This window comes from Mastacembelus armatus, chromosome 1 (genome assembly GCF_900324485.2).
Source record: "Mastacembelus armatus chromosome 1, fMasArm1.2, whole genome shotgun sequence".
Classification (NCBI taxonomy): Eukaryota; Metazoa; Chordata; class Actinopteri; order Synbranchiformes; family Mastacembelidae; genus Mastacembelus; species Mastacembelus armatus.
This window is the reverse complement of record NC_046633.1, coordinates 10,652,791-10,674,916: the sequence shown is the minus strand read 5'-3', so window position 1 is coordinate 10,674,916 and position 22,126 is coordinate 10,652,791. Positions and strand designations below refer to the sequence as shown.

The following is a 22,126-nucleotide window of genomic DNA, read 5'->3' as shown; positions in this document are numbered from 1 at the left end:
TTAGGAAGTCATTACTCATAATAGCTACCTCAATAATCATCTTGCATGCATTTACAAATGTTAAGTCATTAACAAGAGATCCTGTCTCTATGTATTCCACTAATCAAAACCTGGCACCCACATTACCTGCCAGGTGGGTTTATTTCTCTGTTTCTGTTGTCTCTGTTTCCCACAGTGTGATGATAGTTACATGTGGCCAGATGAACTTCACTGGGGCATTTAAGAGACTACAAACTCACTACATCTTCAGCAAACATTGATGAATCTGACATTTTATACACAGATTAATCACTGATTAAAAAGTCTTACCTGTACTGTTAATGAAAGTAATTGTCGGTTGTGGTTCTGACAGTCCAGTATTAGGTATGTTAATTACCTGAAACAGGAAAAATAACCCAATTTAATAAGACACATTAGGCTACATGAATGAACGAGGGTCCCACTAAAACTAGATACTGATGCAGTCCTCCTGCAGTGCAAGGAACAGCTGTTATCCTACTTCACTGATGCAGACTCTTCAAATAACAGATGTCAAAAGTAATACCAGGGATGAAATGTGATGCTTTTGGGGGTAACGTTACATTGTTACAACCTAAGATCTTTCTAGATTCAACCTAAATCCTGTATGCGCCAGCTGTGCGCACCGCTGCTCCATAAAGCGCATCAAAAATGGTCCAAAAAACATTTTTTAAAAACAGCAGCAAACACACACACACACACACACACACACACACACAGAAGAAAGAGGAAAAAAAGACGTATTGTGCACAGCTGCTGTGGGGGAGGCGAGCAGAAGACTCAGTCACACCTCCACACTCCAAGAAGCGGATGCGTTTTGTACTTTTCTTTTCTCTTGCGCTTTCTCACTTCCCTCCTCTACGCACCGACCTCGACTTTTTTTCTGCTACAGGTGTCGGAAGATTCTGTCTTGGTCTAATTAATAGGAAGCCCAGTGCGCCGCGGGCGTTTTATGGCAGCATGTTAGAGATCCTCTTGTAGTAGGTTCTCCTGCAGATTATATCGCCAATAACAAACAGTTTCTGCTGCTTAAAGGCTGTGTGTTTTTTTTTTTCTGTGACTCGGCGCTGTGAGGAGCTCCGAGGCGGCAGCCAGCATCCGCCCGTCACAGATCGACAAGAATGGTAATTACATTTCACTTTGTTTTTAACTTAGTGTCGATACAACACCGTGTTACTGAAATCCTCCTGTTATCCTCTTCTATCTGCACATTTCATAAGACTCATGATATGGACCAATAACTTAAGCTTCTTTCAGTATTAAAGACTGTAAATGAATTTAAAGTGATATGTTCAGAAACTACTTTCTCTTTTCATAGAACAAAACGACAGTGTAATATTTTAAATCCCTTTTTATCTGAAACTACAGGCTTTGTTCCTGAATTACTAGTTCAAACCAGTTGAAGTAAGCTTGTTTTTTTTTTTGAGTTATTTTTATTTCCTCTAAGACTAGACTGAGAGTTAAAAAACCACAGCTTTTTCTAGTGAGCTCATTTACAGTTTAAGCTGAATTGTGGAAAACCCATTGATTAAAGTGTCCCATCCACGTTATGGAGGTCTTTCCATTGAGATGACTATGTGTTTGTGACACTGCAGGTGGTTTTGAGGTTTGGTTACTTCTGGTACTTTAGAAAATAATAACTGTCAATTTGAGGTATTGGATGAAATCATAAAAAAAAAAAAAAAAAAAAAAAAAAAACACCAGTAGATTTTTGTTCAATCCCAGGATTAAGAACCAAAAAGATGATTTTTTGTCACAGTGTCAAACAAAAACACACAGGCATCTTCATCCATTGTCAGACGTTTGTTTATGAAGTTAAATACAAAACCGAGCCTGTTTTTTTTTTTTTACATAAAGTGAATCGATATGTTGGGGTTAGAGGAGTGTGAATTGTCTGTGTAAGAGTTTGATTATACAACACATGGATATGTTGTTGAAGAGCACCTGGTAAAGTTTTCAGGATCAAGCTGTGAATTCTGGGTCACACCCAAACATACGAATCTTTACTTCCGCATTTAAGCAGTACTTTGTCATAGGTTTATCGCTTTACACTCTTCTTTGAAAACTTTTTTTTTTTTTGCTGGTAAAAATAAAAAATGTGTGTTGTCCGCCATGTATAGGAGCCAACTCTAGCAGATATTTCCTTAATGTTTAGGCAGATATTTCTCAAAAAGGATTTTAATAAGAGGAACGCTGCTGTAATTTTCAACACCAGACGACATGATGTATGAGCAGATTCTGTCAGCTGTACGGAGAAACGTATAAAGAGCTATTTCCGTTTCTGATTGTCCTGTTTAAAAGTAAAGACAAGAGACTGAGCTCTTAATGTAGACACTTCATGTTCATAACATACGCTCTCTTCATTTTTCTTTCTCAGTAAATTTCCCTCTTCAGACCAAAACCAATAGAACCATCTGACCAAAACCAGTATGTTGGCCTTCAGGATGATCAGAGACAAGGACCAGAAGCTGTTCACTATGCTGCACACACTGAGCGGAAGTGAAGCGAGCCAAAGGACCTAAGGAAGTTATGTGACGTGAATATAAAGCTCACTGCTTCTGACTGTGTTATACATGAGAGATATCAAAGGACTCTGAAAAGAGACTTCATAGGTTGATTTAACAAGCTCAATGACTGCTGAAATCTCCAGAACAGGAATGATTACCACAAGAGCTACAAATCACCTGCTATGAAAACTACCACCTGTACACGGAAGTACATCACACACAGAGAGCGATCGCCTTTGTCTACCTCGTGAATCCTCTCTCTCTCCAGATTGACAAGTCAGAAAAAAAGCTACCTCTGAGATTCTTTCCAAAGAACCACAGACATATAGAGGAGAGACACTGCGAGAGGCAAACATGAACGGCATGGCAGAGATGTCAGTGAAGTGTGTCCTGGTAGGGGACAGCGCGGTTGGCAAGACGGCCCTACTGGTCCGCTTCACCTCAGAGACTTTCCCAGATTCCTACAAGCCCACAGTGTTTGACAACACAGGGGTTGAGGTGTACATGGACGGGGTTCAGATCAGTCTCGGGTTGTGGGACACGGCCGGTCATGACAACTTTAAACAAATCCGGCCAAGATCGTACCAGCAGGCCGACATCGTCCTCATCTGCTACTCTGTGGCCAACCCTAACTCTCTATCCAGTGTCCAGCACAAGTGGATCGCTGAGGTTCGGGAGAACTTGCCCAGGGTGCCAGTGCTGGTTGTGGCCACCCAGACGGACCTGCGGGAGTCGGGAGCCTATCGGGGGAGCTGCATCTCAGCAGCAGAGGGGAGACGCATTGCTCATGAAATCCATGCTAAAGGCTATCTGGAGTGCTCCTCCTTAAGCAACCGTGGCGTGCAGCAGGTGTTTGAATACGCAGTGCGGACGGCCGTTAACCAGGTCAGGAAGCAGGCCAGGAGACGCATGTTCAGCATAAACCAGTGCAAGGTCTTCTGAACACTGGCCTTGACTTGGTGGGCCTGGAACTGTCTTGAGACAGCAGGTTTAATAATCTGTGTTATAGTGCTGTTCAAACTCAGTGGGGTCTTACAGAGGCACAAGGTGCCCAAAAGTTGTATTGCTTTTATTTATACATAGGGTTCTTTTTCACTAACAGGGTGTCCAGCCTCCCAAGACTGCGCTAGATCATATTTAAAACTAAGAACACAGTTATATATATTAGTTATATACCTAACAGACTTTCGTAAAAATGTTCACTTCTGTTTGATCCAGAGAGAGATGTAAAGAAAAGTGTTTCTTTGATTCTTTAGATCCTTTTTTTTTCTTTTTCTTTTTTTTTTTTGAGTTAAACCACAGCACATCAGTGGATTTTTGAGAAATGCTTTCATGGTTGATTTAATTATTTTCCTAGAATTTACTACAATGCAAAGAGAACGTATATTAGTATGTCAAGCAGACCAATTAAGCGCCTTCACTACCACAAATAAAATGAGGAAACCAAGTAATTCTTTGCAGTTGCATGAAGCGTTTACAGTGTGATCTGCACATTTTTTAAAATCACAAGGAAAACTGTAGTCCAATGCCCTAAAAACAATGATGTGCATTTACACCATTTGTCAGCAACTATTAAGAACAAGATAATGTGGGTGTCAGTTCACAGACAAAAGGGACAGTTTGGCTTTACCAGGTTCTATAACAATGTTCTCGATATTTTATTTTTAGATTAGATATGAACAGAAAATAAAATAGGTCAAAGAGTAGACAAAACATGCCTACATATGTAATATGTTTCTCTAGATTAACTGCGTGTTTATATGTGTATATTTATATAGACATTTAAAAAAAAACTAATGATCTGAAAACATTTGTTTTGAAAATAAAAAAAAAATCTAAAAGTGTAATTGAGAAATTTATCTCATATTATACAATGGAATTTTTGTGCAACTGTTTTTTTATTGAGCTGTTTACCTCCTTTTAAAAATAAAATAAAAATATTAAGGCATGATTGATTAAGCAATATATCTCCACCCCATTTGTATTCATTACTGCAACAACTCATTTGATTTCATAAATTAAATCTATGGATTCAACCCGTTGACACAGTATTGTTTCATCTATATCTAAACATTTCATTATTTGGAATGAATACAAGTCATTTTACTGAATATTGGCTTTTATTGCCCCTTTCTGCTTTTGAATGATTTGAAATTAGGTGCACATTTATTATGAAAACTTTGTCTCTATATGTATACGTCATAAAAGGTATAATGTATACACTTAACTATATGGTGTGCTTTGTATGCATTGACCTATATGTTTATGGCCACTTTCAAACTGATGTTTTTTTGTACTATACTGTACATCTGATGCATGTATTTATATTAATACATCTTATCACATGCAATACACAAAGTATAAACAGTATGGGGTATTAAGCTGACAATTGTCAAGTCTGTAGTATGAGCATCTGTATTAGAATAAAAATGATATTTTATGTTCATATATAAATCATTTACACCGATTCTAATAGATTTTTTTGGAGGCATGTAGATTGCAAGACAAAGTATTGACTGATGAGATTTTTACAGGCTATTTTTGAATAATGTCTAAGTTAAAGAATTAAAGGTTAAAGAGCAATGCTTACAGACATATGTGGTGTATGCGTGTAATACGATAACACCAAATGATAAATTCAACGAAATAAGCAACAAGATGAGAAATAAACAGACAAATTGTGAAAGTAGTGGGATTTGTATACCAAAATACCAAAAATTGCACAAACAACTTGGTTAGCTCGCGCACACACATGCATACACACGTATACACACACGCCTTTTGCTTTCAAACTTCACTGGAATTTATTTTAAACACTGTAATTAAATAAAAACCACACCTGTACACCTATACTAGATAAGGTGCAGAAATATAAAGTGACTTAGGTAGCTGCCGTGATCCAGTCAGTTTTAATTATTTAGCCCAAAATCTGCCTTAGAGGTTTGTTGACTTACTAACGTATGACACAGTCTATCCTTTGAGCATCTTTCCAGATATGAAATGACTTCTTACATAATACACAATAGTCTTCAATACACCTTGGTTTGTGCATTTAATACCTAATGTGCGTACTAGGGGGCTCTGAATATGCATGAGAGAGGATGACATGAGGAAATTAATACTTGTGTTTGTCAAATATCCAAAGTTATAACTGAATATGATAAAGTGCAAAAAATAAAGCAATAAAAAAAAAAAAAAAAGACAACCAGGAACAGCAAACAACCAAGAAAAAAAATAATAAACTCAAGAGAAACTGCTTTTTCCCCCTCATGCTTTCTCCCGCTCTTTCTCTACATATCTCCTTCTCATGTGGTGTTCAGAGCTGCTGAGGATGAGAGATACAACACAGACTTTTCAAGGATATGCTGAAAACATCTAACCACATCCACACACACACACTCTCTCTCACAAGCACACACACACACACACACACACACACACACACACACACACACCTATATACATTATACAGTCAAACTTCACAATGACATTCCCTTTTGAAACACTCATTTGGTCTCTTAAACACACTTACTTGTGTCCTTACATATACAACTTTACCCATACATCTTCACTCATAATACAGAGTCATGTAGATACCATAAACACAGGGCACTCAGGCCACCGGGACATGGTGTAAACACCATCAAAGTCCCTGTATGGCCATCAACTCTTTTTCTCTTTTACTTTCTGAGCATTTAAGCATTGTAATTAATGAGCTATGGTAGTACGCACTATTGTTATACTATGAAAAACCAAAATTATTAGTATTTTACAAGTTATACGTATGGGAGTGTATCACCTGACATGTGGTAAAAAACCGACATCATAAATTATAGGTGACAGAGAAATGCTATTATGCTTTAAGAGATGAGCATGTCTGCCTCCTGTTGTGGTCAGGTCTTTCATCTCTCATTGTGCTCTCTCCCACAACTACCACAATGCCTTATCCTCCTTGTGCTCTCTTACACACACACACACACAAACACACACACACTATACATGGCATATAGATGTGCAGTAGCTGTGGAGTTACTTCACAGTCATCAGATAGGGGTTATACTTATTTCTTAAGAGCCTTTCTCAAGGGCCTCTCATGTGTTATCTAAGCAGCTGATAAACAGTCCTTTCTCACAGCGATACAAGAGCAGATGTTATTAACAGTACCAATACGGGCTTCATTACATTTACATGTTACTGTTGTAGGGCAGCCCTGTGATAGACTGGCGATCTATGCAGGGTGTACCCCCACTCTCACTCAATGTCAGCAGCTAGAATAGGCTCCATAGGTGCCAGCCCGTGGACTGATGGATATAAAAGCGGTCTGATACTGTACATGCTGGTATGCTGACATGGCTCACTAGTCCCACTAAATTGTAGAGAGCTGTCATTAATGTTACTAAGCCATAGCTGTGCCTTTACTGCTAGGACAAATAAAAATGCATGCTTGTTGACAACAGTGGCAACAGTCAATAGTCAATTCTCCTGATATGTGCAGCAGATCAGTTTTATTCAGCCTGTTACTACGTATGTTTCATGTATATTTTCACACTCCGGTTGCCTTATAAAACGGCAGCACCGATTATAAAATTGATAGCGTTTCAAAACTGCTGACGTTAAAGGAAAAGTCTGGTGATAGTTAAATCCAATGAAAGAAACCAAAACCAACATGTCAGCCCTTCTCTCATTACTTTTAGTTTTAGTCTCTGGCACTCAGATTACAGTGGTGGTGTTCATTTCTTTTTCACAGTAGACAGAACCAAGACCCTGAACCAGAAGCACCTAAATGAAATTTGTGCATCATTCATGTTATTACTAACACGTCTACTGTTCTGTCTGTGACGATGGTAAAATGTCTGTAGTGAAAAAAGACTATGAAGGCACATGTGAAACAATGTGGCTCATTGATGTGTTATTAACAGTTTGCTGTCAACAATGCAGGAGACTAAGGCAGGTCTGGTTATGGCCAAATAGACAATACTTTATGGGACTAATTCACTGTTGATTTTGGAGTGTTTAAATGTGGACAGTGGAAACATAAGAACACTTTTTAGTGTTAAGTTAACAATCTCTGAGTTCATTTAACACATGCTATTTTGCTGCCCAGGCAAGACAAAGATGACAGAGTATACTTCTGTGTATTTCTCACTCAGACTCTGTCCCCATATTTCACTCATTCACTGCACAGACACACACACCCCCACTGTGTGCCTAATTATTAATCACATTCCCACAGTGATTCTTTTGTTTGTACATTGCATATGATAGGCTGTATTAAGCTATTTTCAATGCTAAGCATACAAATCGATCATCTGTCTTTCTCTTCCTCTCTCTCACACACACACACACTTAACATATGTATACCCCTGCACACAGATTTACACAAAACATATCTTACAAAAGGTCTTATTTGACTCTTATGCTGCTACAACACTATTTCAACACTATCAACACGGTCTTCCTTTTCAGGCACAGGCACAGGCACAGGCACAGGCACACACACGCACACACACACGTGCGCGCGCGCGCGCACACACACACACACACACACACACACACACACACACACACAGGAAACACCTGTCCTATGCTCAGTACCACAGAAACTCAATGACACTTTAACACATCATATCACCATGCACTGTATTCTGCAGATTAACAGCGTAAAACAATGTCAGTAACATTTCTTACTGTTACTGTATGATGCAATAATTTTGTGAGACAGATAGAGTTGTGTAAGGTTCAAGGACTCATCTACTTTTGAGTCAATGAAAATTTAATTATGAGTTTAAAAATAGTTTAAAAAGATGAGTGTGATGTTTTAATTTTCAGCTTTTCAGTGCAAATTTCATATAAGTTTGCAAAAATTACAACACAGGGCCTCTCAATGGGTTTCATGTTAAAAACTTTCTTTTATATTGTAAATATTACAAATATAGTGATTAAACCCACATTCTATTCTAACCTTTGAATGACCTTTGAATATTTATCAGTGGTCATATTTACTTATACTTCACTGTATATAAAAAGTCATACTAAAAACTAAAACTTGAACTAACACATAATTATGTACTTCTAAACTTTAACCGGCAACTCGTCTACTATCCAGTACCCTTCACTTTGACACACTGACAGCACAGGGAATGGGGGCTTGTACTTCTTGCAGTTTCCGAAAATAATTATCAAACATTTCCAGACAATACATTGTAAAAATATACACACTGAAGCTGTAAAGTTACCTACAGGCAAATCCAGCAACTGAAACAGCGACTCACACACACTAGGTCATTTGCTGATACAATGTGTGTACCATCCTTCTCCCTGCTCACATGTTTTTTGTTTTCAAGATGGAGACTTTGTTGTTTTCAGGTGCACATCTCTGTATTAACTCCAATAACAGTAATACTGCTTAAATATTTTTCTTAATATTGGTATTACTATTTTTATTAGTATTATTTAAAATGTTCCTTAAATACACAACTTTAATCTGACTTTTTTTTCTGTTTCAAAAACCTGAAAAGTTCATTTATTTTAATATGCCTCTATGATACAAAAATATATTGTGGAAAAAAAAAATCTGTGAATGAGCTTGTTAAACTACTCTAAATCTTAAAGTGTAATTATTGCTGAACAATATTACAGAGGCCAATTAGCCTGCTACTGGTGTTTTTGACAACCTATAGACAAAGAGAGAATAAAAATGAGCAATGATCTACTAAAATATCTAAAATATGATCAAGTTGACTGCTCGTATCACCATATAAGCTTAATTTCCTTCATATTTATTTATATTATATTTCTCTTTAGAATGGGACACCTGAGCATGAGGCTTTGAGTAGTTTAAGTAGTGTGTATGACATGTTTCGCATCCCCAATGATGTGTGTGTTCATCTTGAATGACTAGGGCGTGGATAAGAAAGTGGAACTTCATGTGTTTGACTGACACATGTCCTTAGCTGTGTAATGCAGTACTTTTCAGTGTGTTTACCTATGTGTTGTACAGCTGGTTGCGGTCATGTACACGAGTGGATAGGGCCACGGGCATCACATTTCACCCAGTGCTTGTGTGTTATGTGATACTGCAGTGCAGTGTCTCTGTGTGAATGATAGCTAGCCCCAGGTCCTGTTTCAGAGCAGCGATCTCACACGCAAACACACACACACACACACACACACACACACACGCACGCACGCACACACACACACACACACACACACACACACACACACACACACACACACACACACACACACACACACACAGACAGTGACAGTGACAGAGACAGAGAAACTGCGACTAACAACTAGCGAAGCATTCAGACCTGACAGGATGTAAGATTTCAAGAATTTTCTGTGGTCTCAGCTCACTCAGCCTCAGCAGGGGGAGAATGGAGACCAGAATAGAGTGACACTCTGGATTTAGACCCAGGCTGTCTCAGTGAGTGCTGTACTCAATAATTGATCTCTTGGCTTGTGAATGGTTGAAAATGAAGAAGGCAACACTGATGGTTTGGATTAACTTTCTGGTGCAAGGTCAGTTCTGCATGATAATGTTTATATGGAATACACATACACAAGTGTGTCTCTGTAAAGCCAACTCTTTCTTGTTTTTCTGCTCCTTTGTTAGTTTCTGCAATATCTTTTTTCCTGTCTCGTGGAACCTTTCCTACATCTTTATGTGTTGTATCCAACCTCTGTTTTGCCTTTGCCCCCTCAGTGTCTTACGGTGCCCAGGGTCATTTTGCCCGCAAACTTCTGAAAGACCTGATGGAAGATTATTCCAATGCTCTGAGGCCTGTAGAGGACACCGACAAAGCCCTCAACGTCTCCTTGCAGATCACACTGTCACAGATTAAAGATATGGTGAGTAGAGAGGAAGTTAAAGTACGTATCATCACACAACATAGATTTAGCGATAAATCACCCGCATACCCCAGCCACAGATATGACCCTTAAACCACAGAAAAGAATCCTTTAGATGCTCCCCTCTGTATCTTTAGGTTACATATTTCCACACTTATAACAGCTTGAGTGAAAACTGGACATGATCGCATTCATGATGCTAGATTTATTGCAGGGTGAACTATTAGGTTTACCAAATAACCTAACAATGAACTAGCATCCTACAGCTTTGTTAAAGCTATGAAATGACTACACTGAAATATTCAAATTCAAGTCAAGGTTTTATTTGTCATATGTCCATGCAATATGTGCCGTAAAATTCAAAACAGGCTAGTGTGTAATAAAGAATAATCATTAGAATAAAAGTGAATATAAGAATAGAACTAAAGTAGATAATGAGCAAAGGTTTGTCATATAATACCAAATCACAGAGGGAAGGACAATTCTCTAACCGGTAAAGATAAAGAATTACTGTAGCACAGGTGTTAATCTCATTTACCTGAAGCAATTATAAAAGGTGTTTATAATATTGTGACCGACTCATATGTGTAAATAAGTGCAAAAAATGTAGTGTAATGCCAAACGCCAGGTTGTAACTCAAGCTTTCGGTCTCTAAGCCTGAGCCGACTTGACAAAGCTCCTCCAGAGCCACAGAATAAAACGTACAAATGTTCTCCCAGGCTGTGCACTACTCCCTCTGACTCATGACAAGTCCTCTTTTTAATCACAAATAATATCACACATCCCATATTTTCCTCAAGAGGCTGTTGAATTTACTGTAACATGTAGTCTTGTTAGAGTTGCTCTTTAAAAAGGTCATGGCAACAGCATTACCTTTCAATCTGGTATTCCAGTAGAGACCACCAGAGGCCACTAGAGTAGCACTGGACTGCAGCAAAAAATTACAGTATCTATAATTTGTTTAAATTGATTTTTAAAAAAAACAAATTTCAAGTTTAATTTGAAAGTCTGTGAGCTTTTTGAACATTTAATCTACATGATATTTTATATTTGATAGTACTTTTTTAACGTTACCACTTCCGGTATATATTTCTATATGTGTTTAGGATGAAAGGAACCAGGTGCTAACAACATACCTGTGGATCAGGCAGGTCTGGCATGATGCCTACTTGCAGTGGGACAAAGAGGACTATGATGACCTAGAAATGATCAATATCCCCAGCGACCTGGTTTGGAAGCCAGATATCGTCCTCTACAACAAGTGAGTAGTAAGAGACACAGAGGTAAAAACAGAAAAAGAGCGAATGTAAAAGGTTAAAGTATTTTAGAAGGTTAAAAAGTGCATCTGACACTACTTGTGATACACCTGATGTCTGTGTAGAGCAGATGAGGAGTCATCAGGTCCATCCAGCACTAATGTGAAGCTGCGTTATAACGGAGAGATTGTCTGGGACTCTCCAGCCATCACAAAGAGCACATGTGTGGTAGACGTCTCTTACTTCCCATTTGACTGGCAACAATGCAACTTAACCTTTGGCTCCTGGACCTACAACGGCAACCAGGTGTGAGAAAGCATAAGAGAGGTTCAACCTTTCTATTTTCCGTAAATCATATTTTAATCAGCTCATATTTTAGATTAAAACAATTCAAAACCTTGAATTGACTTTTTTAAAAAGTGATTTGTTTTGGTGATCAAACACCAATTCAAATCAAATTTGGCTTCTAAATTAAATCAGCTTGGATTCCAGTAGCATGAAATTTGCATAGCTGAGAAAATATCAAATCCTACATAGAAACCTTACAAAACACTTCCACAAACCAAACACAGCAGCATATTTAGGCATACTTTGGTGAAACAGTTTGCTTGGAACATATTCAGGAGATTTAAAAAAGGGAAAAAAATTCTTATAATACAGAGCAAGATTTGGATTTGTTTGTTCCCTGCCATTATTTTAGTGGTACAGAAACTCTAAACTGCTTACACCTATTGTGTCCTCTACCCAGGTGGACATCAGTTTAGGTATGGACAGCGGTGACCTGTCTGACTTTGTGGAGAATGTGGAGTGGGAATGCCACGGCATGCCTGCAGTTAGAAACGTCATGATGTATGGCTGCTGCTCTGACCCTTACACCGAAATCACCTACACCCTGCTCCTCAAGCGCCGCTCCTCTTTCTACATTTTCAACCTGCTCTTGCCCTGCTTCCTTATCTCGTTCCTTGCCCCGTTGGGTTTCTACCTGCCGGCTGACTCTGGAGAGAAGGTTTCCCTTGGGGTCACGGTGCTGCTGGCACTCACTGTGTTCCAGTTGTTGGTGGCTGAGAGCATGCCTCCTGCAGAAAGCATGCCCTATATAGGTTTGAATAAATGTTGACATTCAGTTGTACTCTCATTAATGAAATACTGAAACTGCTGTCATTAGTGTGTAATCATTGCAAAATACCAACTGTTGCAATGAGCCTTTTAAATCTACACAGGGAGCGGGTCTCCTGTCATGGAGGCAACCATGTTGCACCACCATGTTTCTACGGTAGCCCAAACTAAAAACTGGCTATAGATAGAGGATTGTGGGTGGTATGGGATGCTCATGAGGTTGAATTCTGCAATCTCATCACTAGATGCTGCTAAATATTTTATATTTTTACACATTTCAATTTCATTTCATTTTAAGTGTCAAAAAATTTTAAGGGAAATTACTTTTGACATAGTGTGTCATTTTGACTTAGCAACTCATTTTTAAGTTAGTATCTAATATTTTTGATTAAGGAAGTCACATTTATGGTGGAAATGGCCTTCTATCTGAAGCTAAGCTAAGCAATTTTGACTTTGAAATAAAAAAAAAAAACTTGGTTAAAAAAGGTGGATACATCTCAATATTGTGATATATATGGCAGTACAGATTTCCATATCTGTGCAAACCTGTATTCTAGTTAAATAACCCCTGCTGTCTCTTTTTTCTTCTCTAGGGAAGTACTACATCGCTACCATGACTATGATCACAGCCTCCACTTCCCTCACCATCTTCATCATGAACATTCATTTCTGTGGTGCTGAGGCTAAGCCAGTCCCTCACTGGGCTAAGGTGCTCATCATTGACTACATGTCCAAAATCTTCTTTGTTTACGAGGTGGGGGAGAATTGCACTACGCCGGAGAGCGAGAGGACCCCTCTGTACCCAGAGGAGCCCTTTTCAACCCAACATAGCGATAAAGGCTGCTACCATGACGACCCTTTTCAAGATGGCATCTACTATCACAATAGTGACCCTTATAAGTACAGCAACGGTCACAGTGTGCACCACAACAAGCATCATAGAAACTCAGCAAAGTGCAATGTCAGCAACAAGAATCATCATTATAACAACCATAACAACCACGCTTCCAGACTTGAGAGGGGTGAGGTGAAGCGAGAGCCCACACAGCACTACCACCACATCAGAAGAGATGAACTGGATTACCAGGCCCTTTCTTATCCACAAAACCTCCAGCACCTGAATGGGGGGCTGAAGGAGCAGTTTCTCTATCCCTCAGAGAAATTCTCAGTCCCAGTCTGTCCCTGCTGCTGTCCCTGCCTCCAACATAAGCAGGTGTCACCACAGCGTGCCATTTCTCCTTTTACTTACTTAACCTAGATATCCGATTACACTTCTTCTAAAGTTTCTTTTACGTGGTTGTTTCAGTTAATCTATGTCACTCTTCCTCAGGTGGTGAAGAACATTCAATATATCGCCAACTGCTTCCGCGAGCAGAGAGCTACGTGTGTTAAGGTGGCAGAGTGGAAGAAGGTTGCCAAAGTGATGGACAGGTTTTTCATGTGGATTTTCTTTGTCATGGTTTTCCTGATGAGCATCCTCATCATCGCCAAGGCATCCTGACATCCTCTGCTGGAGCTGTGTTAATCAAGAGTCACCTTATTTTTCCTTTAACACAATGTATGACAAATCAGACCTGTTTTGTTGGCAAAGCAACTGTATTTCATATGTCAGTATTGTGTTGTGTTGTGTGTGTGTGTGTGTGTGTGTGGGTGAAAGTTCATTGTTGTTTTTGGACACAAAGAGGAAAAGGTCACTGCACACAAAGCATCGATTTAACCACACATCCAAGGACTGAGAAATATCTCAAAGCCTCTTGGATTGTTTAACATCAGATGTGCTTTTATGTGTCTTAGAGCAGTGGAGCGGTAATACAATCTAGATCGCACTTGGATTCTCCATTATTGATGGACTAACAGTCTGACATCCAGCTATAGGCGTTATATTATTTACAATACATTCTACCATTTTCCAGAGTTGTGTACAATGAGAGCAGCAGAATTACCTTAAATATTAATGAAAATGACCTGTCCAGGGTGTACCCATGCCTTCCACACAAAGAGAGCTGGGATAGGCTACAGCAGATCCCTGTGACCCGAGTTAAGGAATAAGCGGGTATAGAAAATTAATGGATGGATGGATTAATGAAAATGATGATGAAACAAATGTCAACGAAACAGTATACAGACAGTAAACGAGTGGTAAAACATGCATGGCCTTATAATGAAGTCAGGTAAAAAAAAAAAAAAAAGTTTTTCTAGTTTAGATGTTCATACACCGGTAAGTTTGAGATCTGGAGCAAAAATGTGAATGTTTATTCTTCTTATCTTAAAATAAAATCCCCCAGTTTTTAATTCCATATTTAAAGCCTACCTCACTTGATGCACTATGCATTTTGATCAAGTTAAACAATCAAGTTGATACAGTAAAGGAAAAACCTTTTATATCTTATTATTAAATATGGCTTTACTTCCTGTCCCAGCACTTTGCTTTGTGGAATAAATCTGATTTCTTATTCAAGTTGAATGTATACATTTTGTAAAACTGTCCATTTCAGTTTTTTAAATATGTAATATATATATATTTATATATAGTCTATGAACCTAATGCTTTTCTTGCAAAATCATTGCTTTCTTATATAGATAGTTTCATCCTCCTGGTTTATGTATTAATAGTCATACAGATGAAAACAGACACTTGTTTTAACACTAGTCTATATAGAGAGAGAACGTTATGCATTTCAATGCAAGCTAAAATGTGGGCAAGTGAGTCTGGTGCAGTTTCTGTTTCTCTATGAGACTCTAGAGGGCAGATAATCATAGAGGATTCAGTTACTGACTGGCTTAAGGAAAGAAAGACCATGCATAATAACAATATTAACATGTATAGATCCATTTAGAAAGTGCACAGTAGATGTCTTGATGACAAAGAATTTAAAATAAGGAAAAGAATAATTTTAAAAAAATCAGATCTAGGTAAATGGGAAAAGTACATTTTAAGAACTGATTTTAAGGGTCCCATATTTACATTCTGCAAGCTTTTTCAACCCTTTGCTTTTTGAAATTTTAACGTAGAAACAAGTATTATTAAGAAATTATTTAGGAAAAGTCTCTCAATCAAAATGAAAAATCACAATGATATTTATTTTCCCTCAAATGAACTGTGTTTTTCATAAATTAAAAGTAACAATAAAACAAGTAGGGACCATAATTAGATGATATAATTTCCCAAGTGAAAAAAAAAGTTAAAATCTAAGTCAAGGAAATAAACATCTTACTGTGGCACAGTCATTTCCAGTGTGAGAAACAACACCAGACAAACCAAACATTTCCAGCTCAAGCTGAAGATTATTATAATAGTTCTATAAATAGTTGTTCCCATATATTGACTCCATGTATAGTACATATGCATATCCTGCATAGATTTCTGCAGGCAACATTAAAACAGATTAAAACTAAACAGTCACAAGATAAAACATAAACAGTAACCCAATTATTAAAGGTTGATTTTAAGTCCACTCTGATTATCTCTGGGAGTTTGTCCTTGTGACATCAAAGCATGGACATCAGGCTGACCTGGAGGCTCAGCACCACATCACAATCAAAACAGTCAATAACTTGTCTGACTAGTGACATCAGACATTTGTTACTGCTGGAGATGTAGTAATACTACGGTGTAGATTTTAGCTGTACTAGCTGAGTCACACCAGGCATGATAAACTCATATATAAACTAGTACATGGGTAACCATGACATTTGCCACCAATGCTGGAGAGTAACTAAGTACTTTAGCAGACTTTTAAGGTATTTGTGCTTTACTTGTACAATAACTAGCCACTGTAAGTAGTTCAGCTGAATAAAACAAAACGCATTATAATCATAATGTGTTATTGATCACTGGTGGGAAATTCACAGTCAGTTAGTATGTTAAGTAATTTGAATTGTAAGCATTTAAGGTAGTTACATTTTTCTCCAAATTTACCAGCTGTAACCTCACAGAGATCAATATAATAATGCATCAATACTAATAAACACAATAAAATTAAAGTGTGCCATTCACTATTTTTGCTTTTGGTCCTTGTCATTTTTTGGTACTTAAGTGTAATTGGCTGTTAATACGTTTGTGTTTTTATTTAGGTAAAACTTTAAACAAAGACTTTTACTTGTAGTATTTTTACACTATGGCATTTCTACTTAAGTTAAAAATGGGATTACTTCACTATTCATGCTGTCGAAAGAATGAATCCGTAATGACTTTTTAATCTTTTAACTTTTCATCCAGTGAAATGCTCAGGCTAAAATTACAATTAGTCCGGTTTCTCTAGAACTAATGACATTCCCATCAGCCTAAGCCTTATTTGCAAATGTTGACATATGAAAATGGGGAACAAGACAAACCTGATACCTAAATGTTATTGTCTTAGCACTGTCATTGTATCTTAGCATTTAGCTCAAAGGATTATGTGCCTCACAGAGCTGCTAGCATGGCAGTAGACGTGGACTTTTTATGTCATCAGTCTGTACAAAGACCATCCACACTGACAGGAAGGGACCAATTTACTGATCCCTGGTGGTTCTCAAATAACAACTAATCTGAGACTCAGCAATCAAACCAAATCTTTTTGGACTTTGATAACATTGACACCAACTTATTCATACAGCCCTGTTCCTAATTTTCAGTTTGCTTTCAAGATCTTTGCCTCAGCTGGACCACGTCCCCAGGCTGGAGAGTGTGATTACTCTGAGATAAGATCTGCTGGATTGAGTGTTTCAGAGACAGACTATTGGAAAGCGTTCTACTGACAGACATTAGAAACATGGTGACGACAATGGTTAGAGTTCAGAGGGGATTTATGTGTCACAGGGGCAGACACACCCACAATGCTGGGATCTATATAGAGACACACTGCTCATTTATGGAGCAGAAACAAGATGTTATCCGCTGGCAAGCAGCTGTCCTACATGAGCTGTGCAGGTAAGTTGTGATTTATCTTTGATTTCTTATTTCTATAACCTAATCTTATCTATTTTTTGTCTCTTTAGGAAGGAAGTCACCTTTCTCCTCCAGTGAAATCAGAATGGTTTTGCTTGGGAAGACAGGCAGTGGAAAAAGCTGTACGGCCAACTCCATTTTGGGCTGTAAAGTGTTTGATACTCAAACCAGGAGCTCGTCTGTCACCCAGCTTTGTTGCAAGGCTTGTGGAGAATTTTGCGGGCGACAACTGACGCTGCTGGACACTCCGGGGCTGTTCAGCACTCATCAGACTCCAGAGGAGCTGCACAAACATCTGAGGGAGAGTGTTAGTCTCCTGTGCCCTGGGCCCCACGCGTTCCTCATAGTCATTCGGATTGGAAGGTTCACTCAGGAGGATCAGAAGTGCATGTGGTGGATCAAACAGGCAATGGGCACCCATGCTTTGAGTTTCTCAGTGGTGGTTTTTACCCATGGAGATCTTCTGGAAAATGGGACATCTCTGAAGCATTGTATGATAGATGATTGCAAGGAGTTGGCCGAGCTAGTGGCTGAATGTGGCGGCAGGTACTGTGTCTTCAATAACCAGGACTCCCAGAACCAGGAGCAGGTGTCTAAGCTACTTTCCTTGGTGGAGAAAATGACACAAGATAATAAAGGAAGCTACTATACCAGCAGGATGCTCCAGAAAGCAGTGGAGGATTTGAATCAGGCGCTCCAGGATGACTGGAGGGTGCTGAATGAGAAGGAGGAACTGTTAAAAAAGAAGCAGGAGCAAGAAATAAAAGAGTGGTATGACAGAGAGCTAGAGATGTTTCGTCAAAAAAGCAAGAAGGAGACGGAAGATCTGATGAGAATGCTGGAGTTGAAGAAGCAGAATGAGAAGAAACTGGCAAGAGATTGGGAGGCAGCGTTCAGACGAGAGACGGAGGAGAACGACAAGAGGGAAAAGGAGAGGAAGATACAAGAAATAGCAAGAATTATGAAGATACGTAAGGAGGAGGAAGAGAAGAGGGAAGCGCTTCAGGAGAAGCTTGATAAAGTTACTAAAATGCTAGAGGAGCAGGCTGGGCAGGAGGAGAAAATGAAAAGAGCAATGGAGGAGAAGATGCAAAGGAGGAGATTGGAAAATGAAAAGAAGGAGAGGGAGAGAGAACTTCAGCTGATAGAGAGAGAGTGGGCCATCAGAGAGGAAGAGGAAATGAAGAGGGAAACTGTGCAGAAAGAGCTGAATAAACTCACTCGAACCTTTGAGGAGCAGAGGAGGGAGCAGGAGAACAGGGAAAAGCAAATGGAGGACACACTCAGACGCGAGAGGGAGGAGAATCAGAGAAAAAGGCACATATGGATGGAAAATCAAAAAGGGGAGAAAAGGAGAATTGAGGCCTTACAGCAGGAGCTGAAGCTCCTGAAAACGAAGATGGAGGAACAAAAAGTGCGTGAAGGAAACCTCAAAAGACAGCTGGAGGTGTACCTGCGGAGGGACAGAGAGAAGTATGACAAAGACATCTGCACACTGAACAAACAGAGCAATGAGAGATGTTCAGAAATACGCAGCGGGACGATCAAGAAGTCTGCAGAGAAAAGAAGCACACTGGCCACTGTGACAGGATACATGCAAGAGATGGGACTGATGGGGTTAAATGCAGCTTTAGAAAGCATTGGAAATCCATGCTGTGTACAGTAACAGCAACTAAATTTACTCTTTTCTGTGTATTTACTGTGTCAAATACATTATAACTGCTATGTTTTACATGCATAGGTATGCTATGACCTTAATTATATTATGGAATGGAATGTAAAAGGCAATATGTGTTGTGACTTTTAAATTCTCTATATTTAATCTATAATTATTAGTTAACAAAAGAGAGCAAATCAATCCCGTGTGAAAGCAATTTAAACAAATGGATGTAATTCCCGTGTGTCCTAAATCAGCAGATGCATTAAAATAGTGCAAATTCTCTAAAATGATGGAGATAATCTGATTATCAAGTCCCGCCTTCTGCTTCTGAATCTCTGTCTCCATCACTAAATGTGTATTCAAACAAAACCCTGTTGCCATTAATAAAGACCAGATATTGCTCGAGTCCTATTTCAGTGTTCCTCAACTGTCATCTGACTTCAGCGGTGCCATCTGGTTCTATCCCGACCAAAACACCTGCTTTTATTCACAGCAGCGTGTCCTGTGCAACTGTATGTTTGAATGTGTGTGTGAGAGAGAGAGCGAGCTGTGGGAATAAGGGGTATTAAATGTAAAATGCACTGTCATGGTTGTATATTGTCTGAATGATTTTGCCTCACAGTAGAAGACAGAGGAATGGCAGTGCAATAATATTACAATATACTGTATTGAATAAAAACAAAATGAAAGAAATTAACATTTTTACATTTTGGGAAATATGTTTTTTTTCCACTTTTCTGCCAAGAGTTAGATGAGAAGACTGATGCTGCTTTTCTGTCTTAATGGTAAATATGAATGTTAAATAGCATCTTGGCTTGTAGTCTACTCTGGATGTCCGGCAGCCTCATAGTGATGACCAGTCTCCAAGAAGTTACATCTGGTAGTCGGCACTAGCCCTTTATAAAACTACAGCATGTAGGTTTTGAACTATGTATGGATTAAACCAGTGGTTCTCAAAGTGGGGGGTGGGACCAATGGAGGGGACGTAGAGCTATAGCCAAGGGGCCTGTCAGGCAGGCATGAGCACTGAAGTTGATGAGAGGAGTACCAGCTACCCCTAAATTTACAAGAGGATGAATCTTCACCAACACACAGCTTCCAAAGCAAAGACAAGAAAATATGACAAGGCATATATGACTGCAAGCTTTAACAGTACAATGGTGGACAATGAGGAGAGACCACAATATATTGTGTGTCTGAAAATATACTACCAATCACCTACACCTACATTTTTCCAGGTTTCATTGAAATGTAAGCAGTTCAAGTCTAATGAATAACATGAAATAACATTAAGGTATGTGTTAAACTGCAAGAGGTGAAAAAACAATTTAGAACTCAGAGTGGACATTCATGTAGGTGACACTTTTGAGTTCTCAGCTAAAACCTTAGTTTAATACCTGTAGGTGCATAGTTGCCATCAAGCACTTCACACAGAACCAGTTTGTTAGGGTCAAGAGTGAAAGGATCTCGAAACATTCTGACCGGGACCAAAACGACTTCAGTTATTTTCTCATCTGGCCAGTAGGCACTCCATTCAGGTACGTCTGTCAGGGATGAATATTTTAAAAGTTAAAACTATATGAAACAGGAAAATATCAGGTATGATATTTCTAAATTGTGAAAGCCAATGATAATGCTATCAGACACATTTTTAACTCTAAAGTGAAATTATCAGTGTCTTCTACTATACCTCTGATTCCAGCTGGCTCCATCTCCAGAGTCCTGGTTTTACAAAGTAGGTTTTCTCCAGCTTTGTCAATCCATATGTATGTGACCTGACACTCTGCACCTTTGGCAAGAGACAGATAGTGCTGCTTGACTATCTTGTGAAGACCGAAGCTTTTGGAGAGAGTAGACATCATGATTTTCTTCCAGACTCAAGGAAAGGCTTCTCTTTGAAAGCAGCACTCTTCCTTACTGACAGTATCTGTTGCAAGTGAAGCCTGGTCAAAACAAATATTTGGATACGTTACATTCTGCACCGTGTCTGTGAAGACTTTGGGGTTGTTGCCTCCTTGGATGCTACACCCATCGAGGAAAAAAAACATACATCAGGCTGTCACACCAATTTCAGCACCAAGGAGATGAGGAGCAAAGGGGGACTCCAGTAAGTTTTGACTACTAATTAACACAAACACACACTATCCAAAATCCAGTTCTATGCCCTTGGTGTAAAACACATATCCATTTAGAAAGAGATGAACAAATAAAATCCATTCTCTGCAACGTTACAGATACATTGAAGAAGCAATCGCAAGACTGAGCAAGCGTCACTCTCAGCACCTCCGTGTCTACGATCCACATGGTGGGGCTGACAACATGATTCGTCTCACTAATCAATCTACTACATCCAGTTTCCAAAGCTTCTCTACAGCCACAGCCTCTCGTAAGGTTAGTGTTCGCATCCCAGACCACGTCAGCCGGAGTGGCTGTGGGTACTTGGAGGACAGACGTCCTGCTGCCAACTGTGACCCCTACTCTGTGATGAGGGCCTTGGCTGAAACCTGCCTGCTGGGAGCAGCTGAGGATGATGATGAGGGAAAGAAAACTGTTGCTGCCTGAAAAGGAAGAAAAAACCTCTGAAGTACAGTACCACAGACTGCAACACTGATTTACATAAAAACGAATTACGCAGTTCTGTGGCTTTGTTAAATTTTTTTGAGAAATTCAACACATTTGATGTTTCATTGCAGATGTTTTGGTAGGTAAGAAATGTATAATATAAATATACACAGTATACATATTCTATTTACCTCGGACCCATTTTATTTTCTTCCAA

General features: G+C 39.0%; 3 protein-coding genes across 3 annotated transcripts; all 3 read left to right on the top strand.

Annotated features, from left to right (window-relative positions):
• The first annotated feature begins 837 nt into the window (after positions 1-837).
• On the top strand, positions 838-5,166 carry rhoh (ras homolog family member H). The gene is made up of 2 exons (XM_026304442.1): positions 838-1,142; positions 2,396-5,166. The coding sequence occupies exon 2, from the start codon at positions 2,880-2,882 to the stop codon at positions 3,465-3,467; it is 588 nt and encodes a 195-aa protein (XP_026160227.1). The 5' UTR covers positions 838-1,142; positions 2,396-2,879; the 3' UTR covers positions 3,468-5,166.
• Positions 5,167-9,854: 4,688 nt separating this feature from the next.
• Positions 9,855-14,258, top strand: chrna9a (cholinergic receptor, nicotinic, alpha 9a). Its single transcript, XM_026304434.1, has 7 exons — positions 9,855-10,055; positions 10,240-10,385; positions 11,492-11,646; positions 11,767-11,947; positions 12,390-12,741; positions 13,351-13,970; positions 14,088-14,258. The coding sequence occupies exons 1-7, from the start codon at positions 10,010-10,012 to the stop codon at positions 14,256-14,258; spliced, it is 1,671 nt and encodes a 556-aa protein (XP_026160219.1). The 5' UTR covers positions 9,855-10,009.
• Positions 14,259-21,308: 7,050 nt separating this feature from the next.
• On the top strand, positions 21,309-21,885 carry LOC113128847 (glutamine synthetase-like; the record flags this gene model as incomplete). The annotated part of the gene is made up of 2 exons (XM_026304443.1): positions 21,309-21,454; positions 21,582-21,885. Coding segments are annotated over 2 exons (450 nt in total), but the record flags the coding sequence as incomplete, so codon positions are not given.
• Between the last annotated feature and the right edge of the window lie 241 nt (positions 21,886-22,126).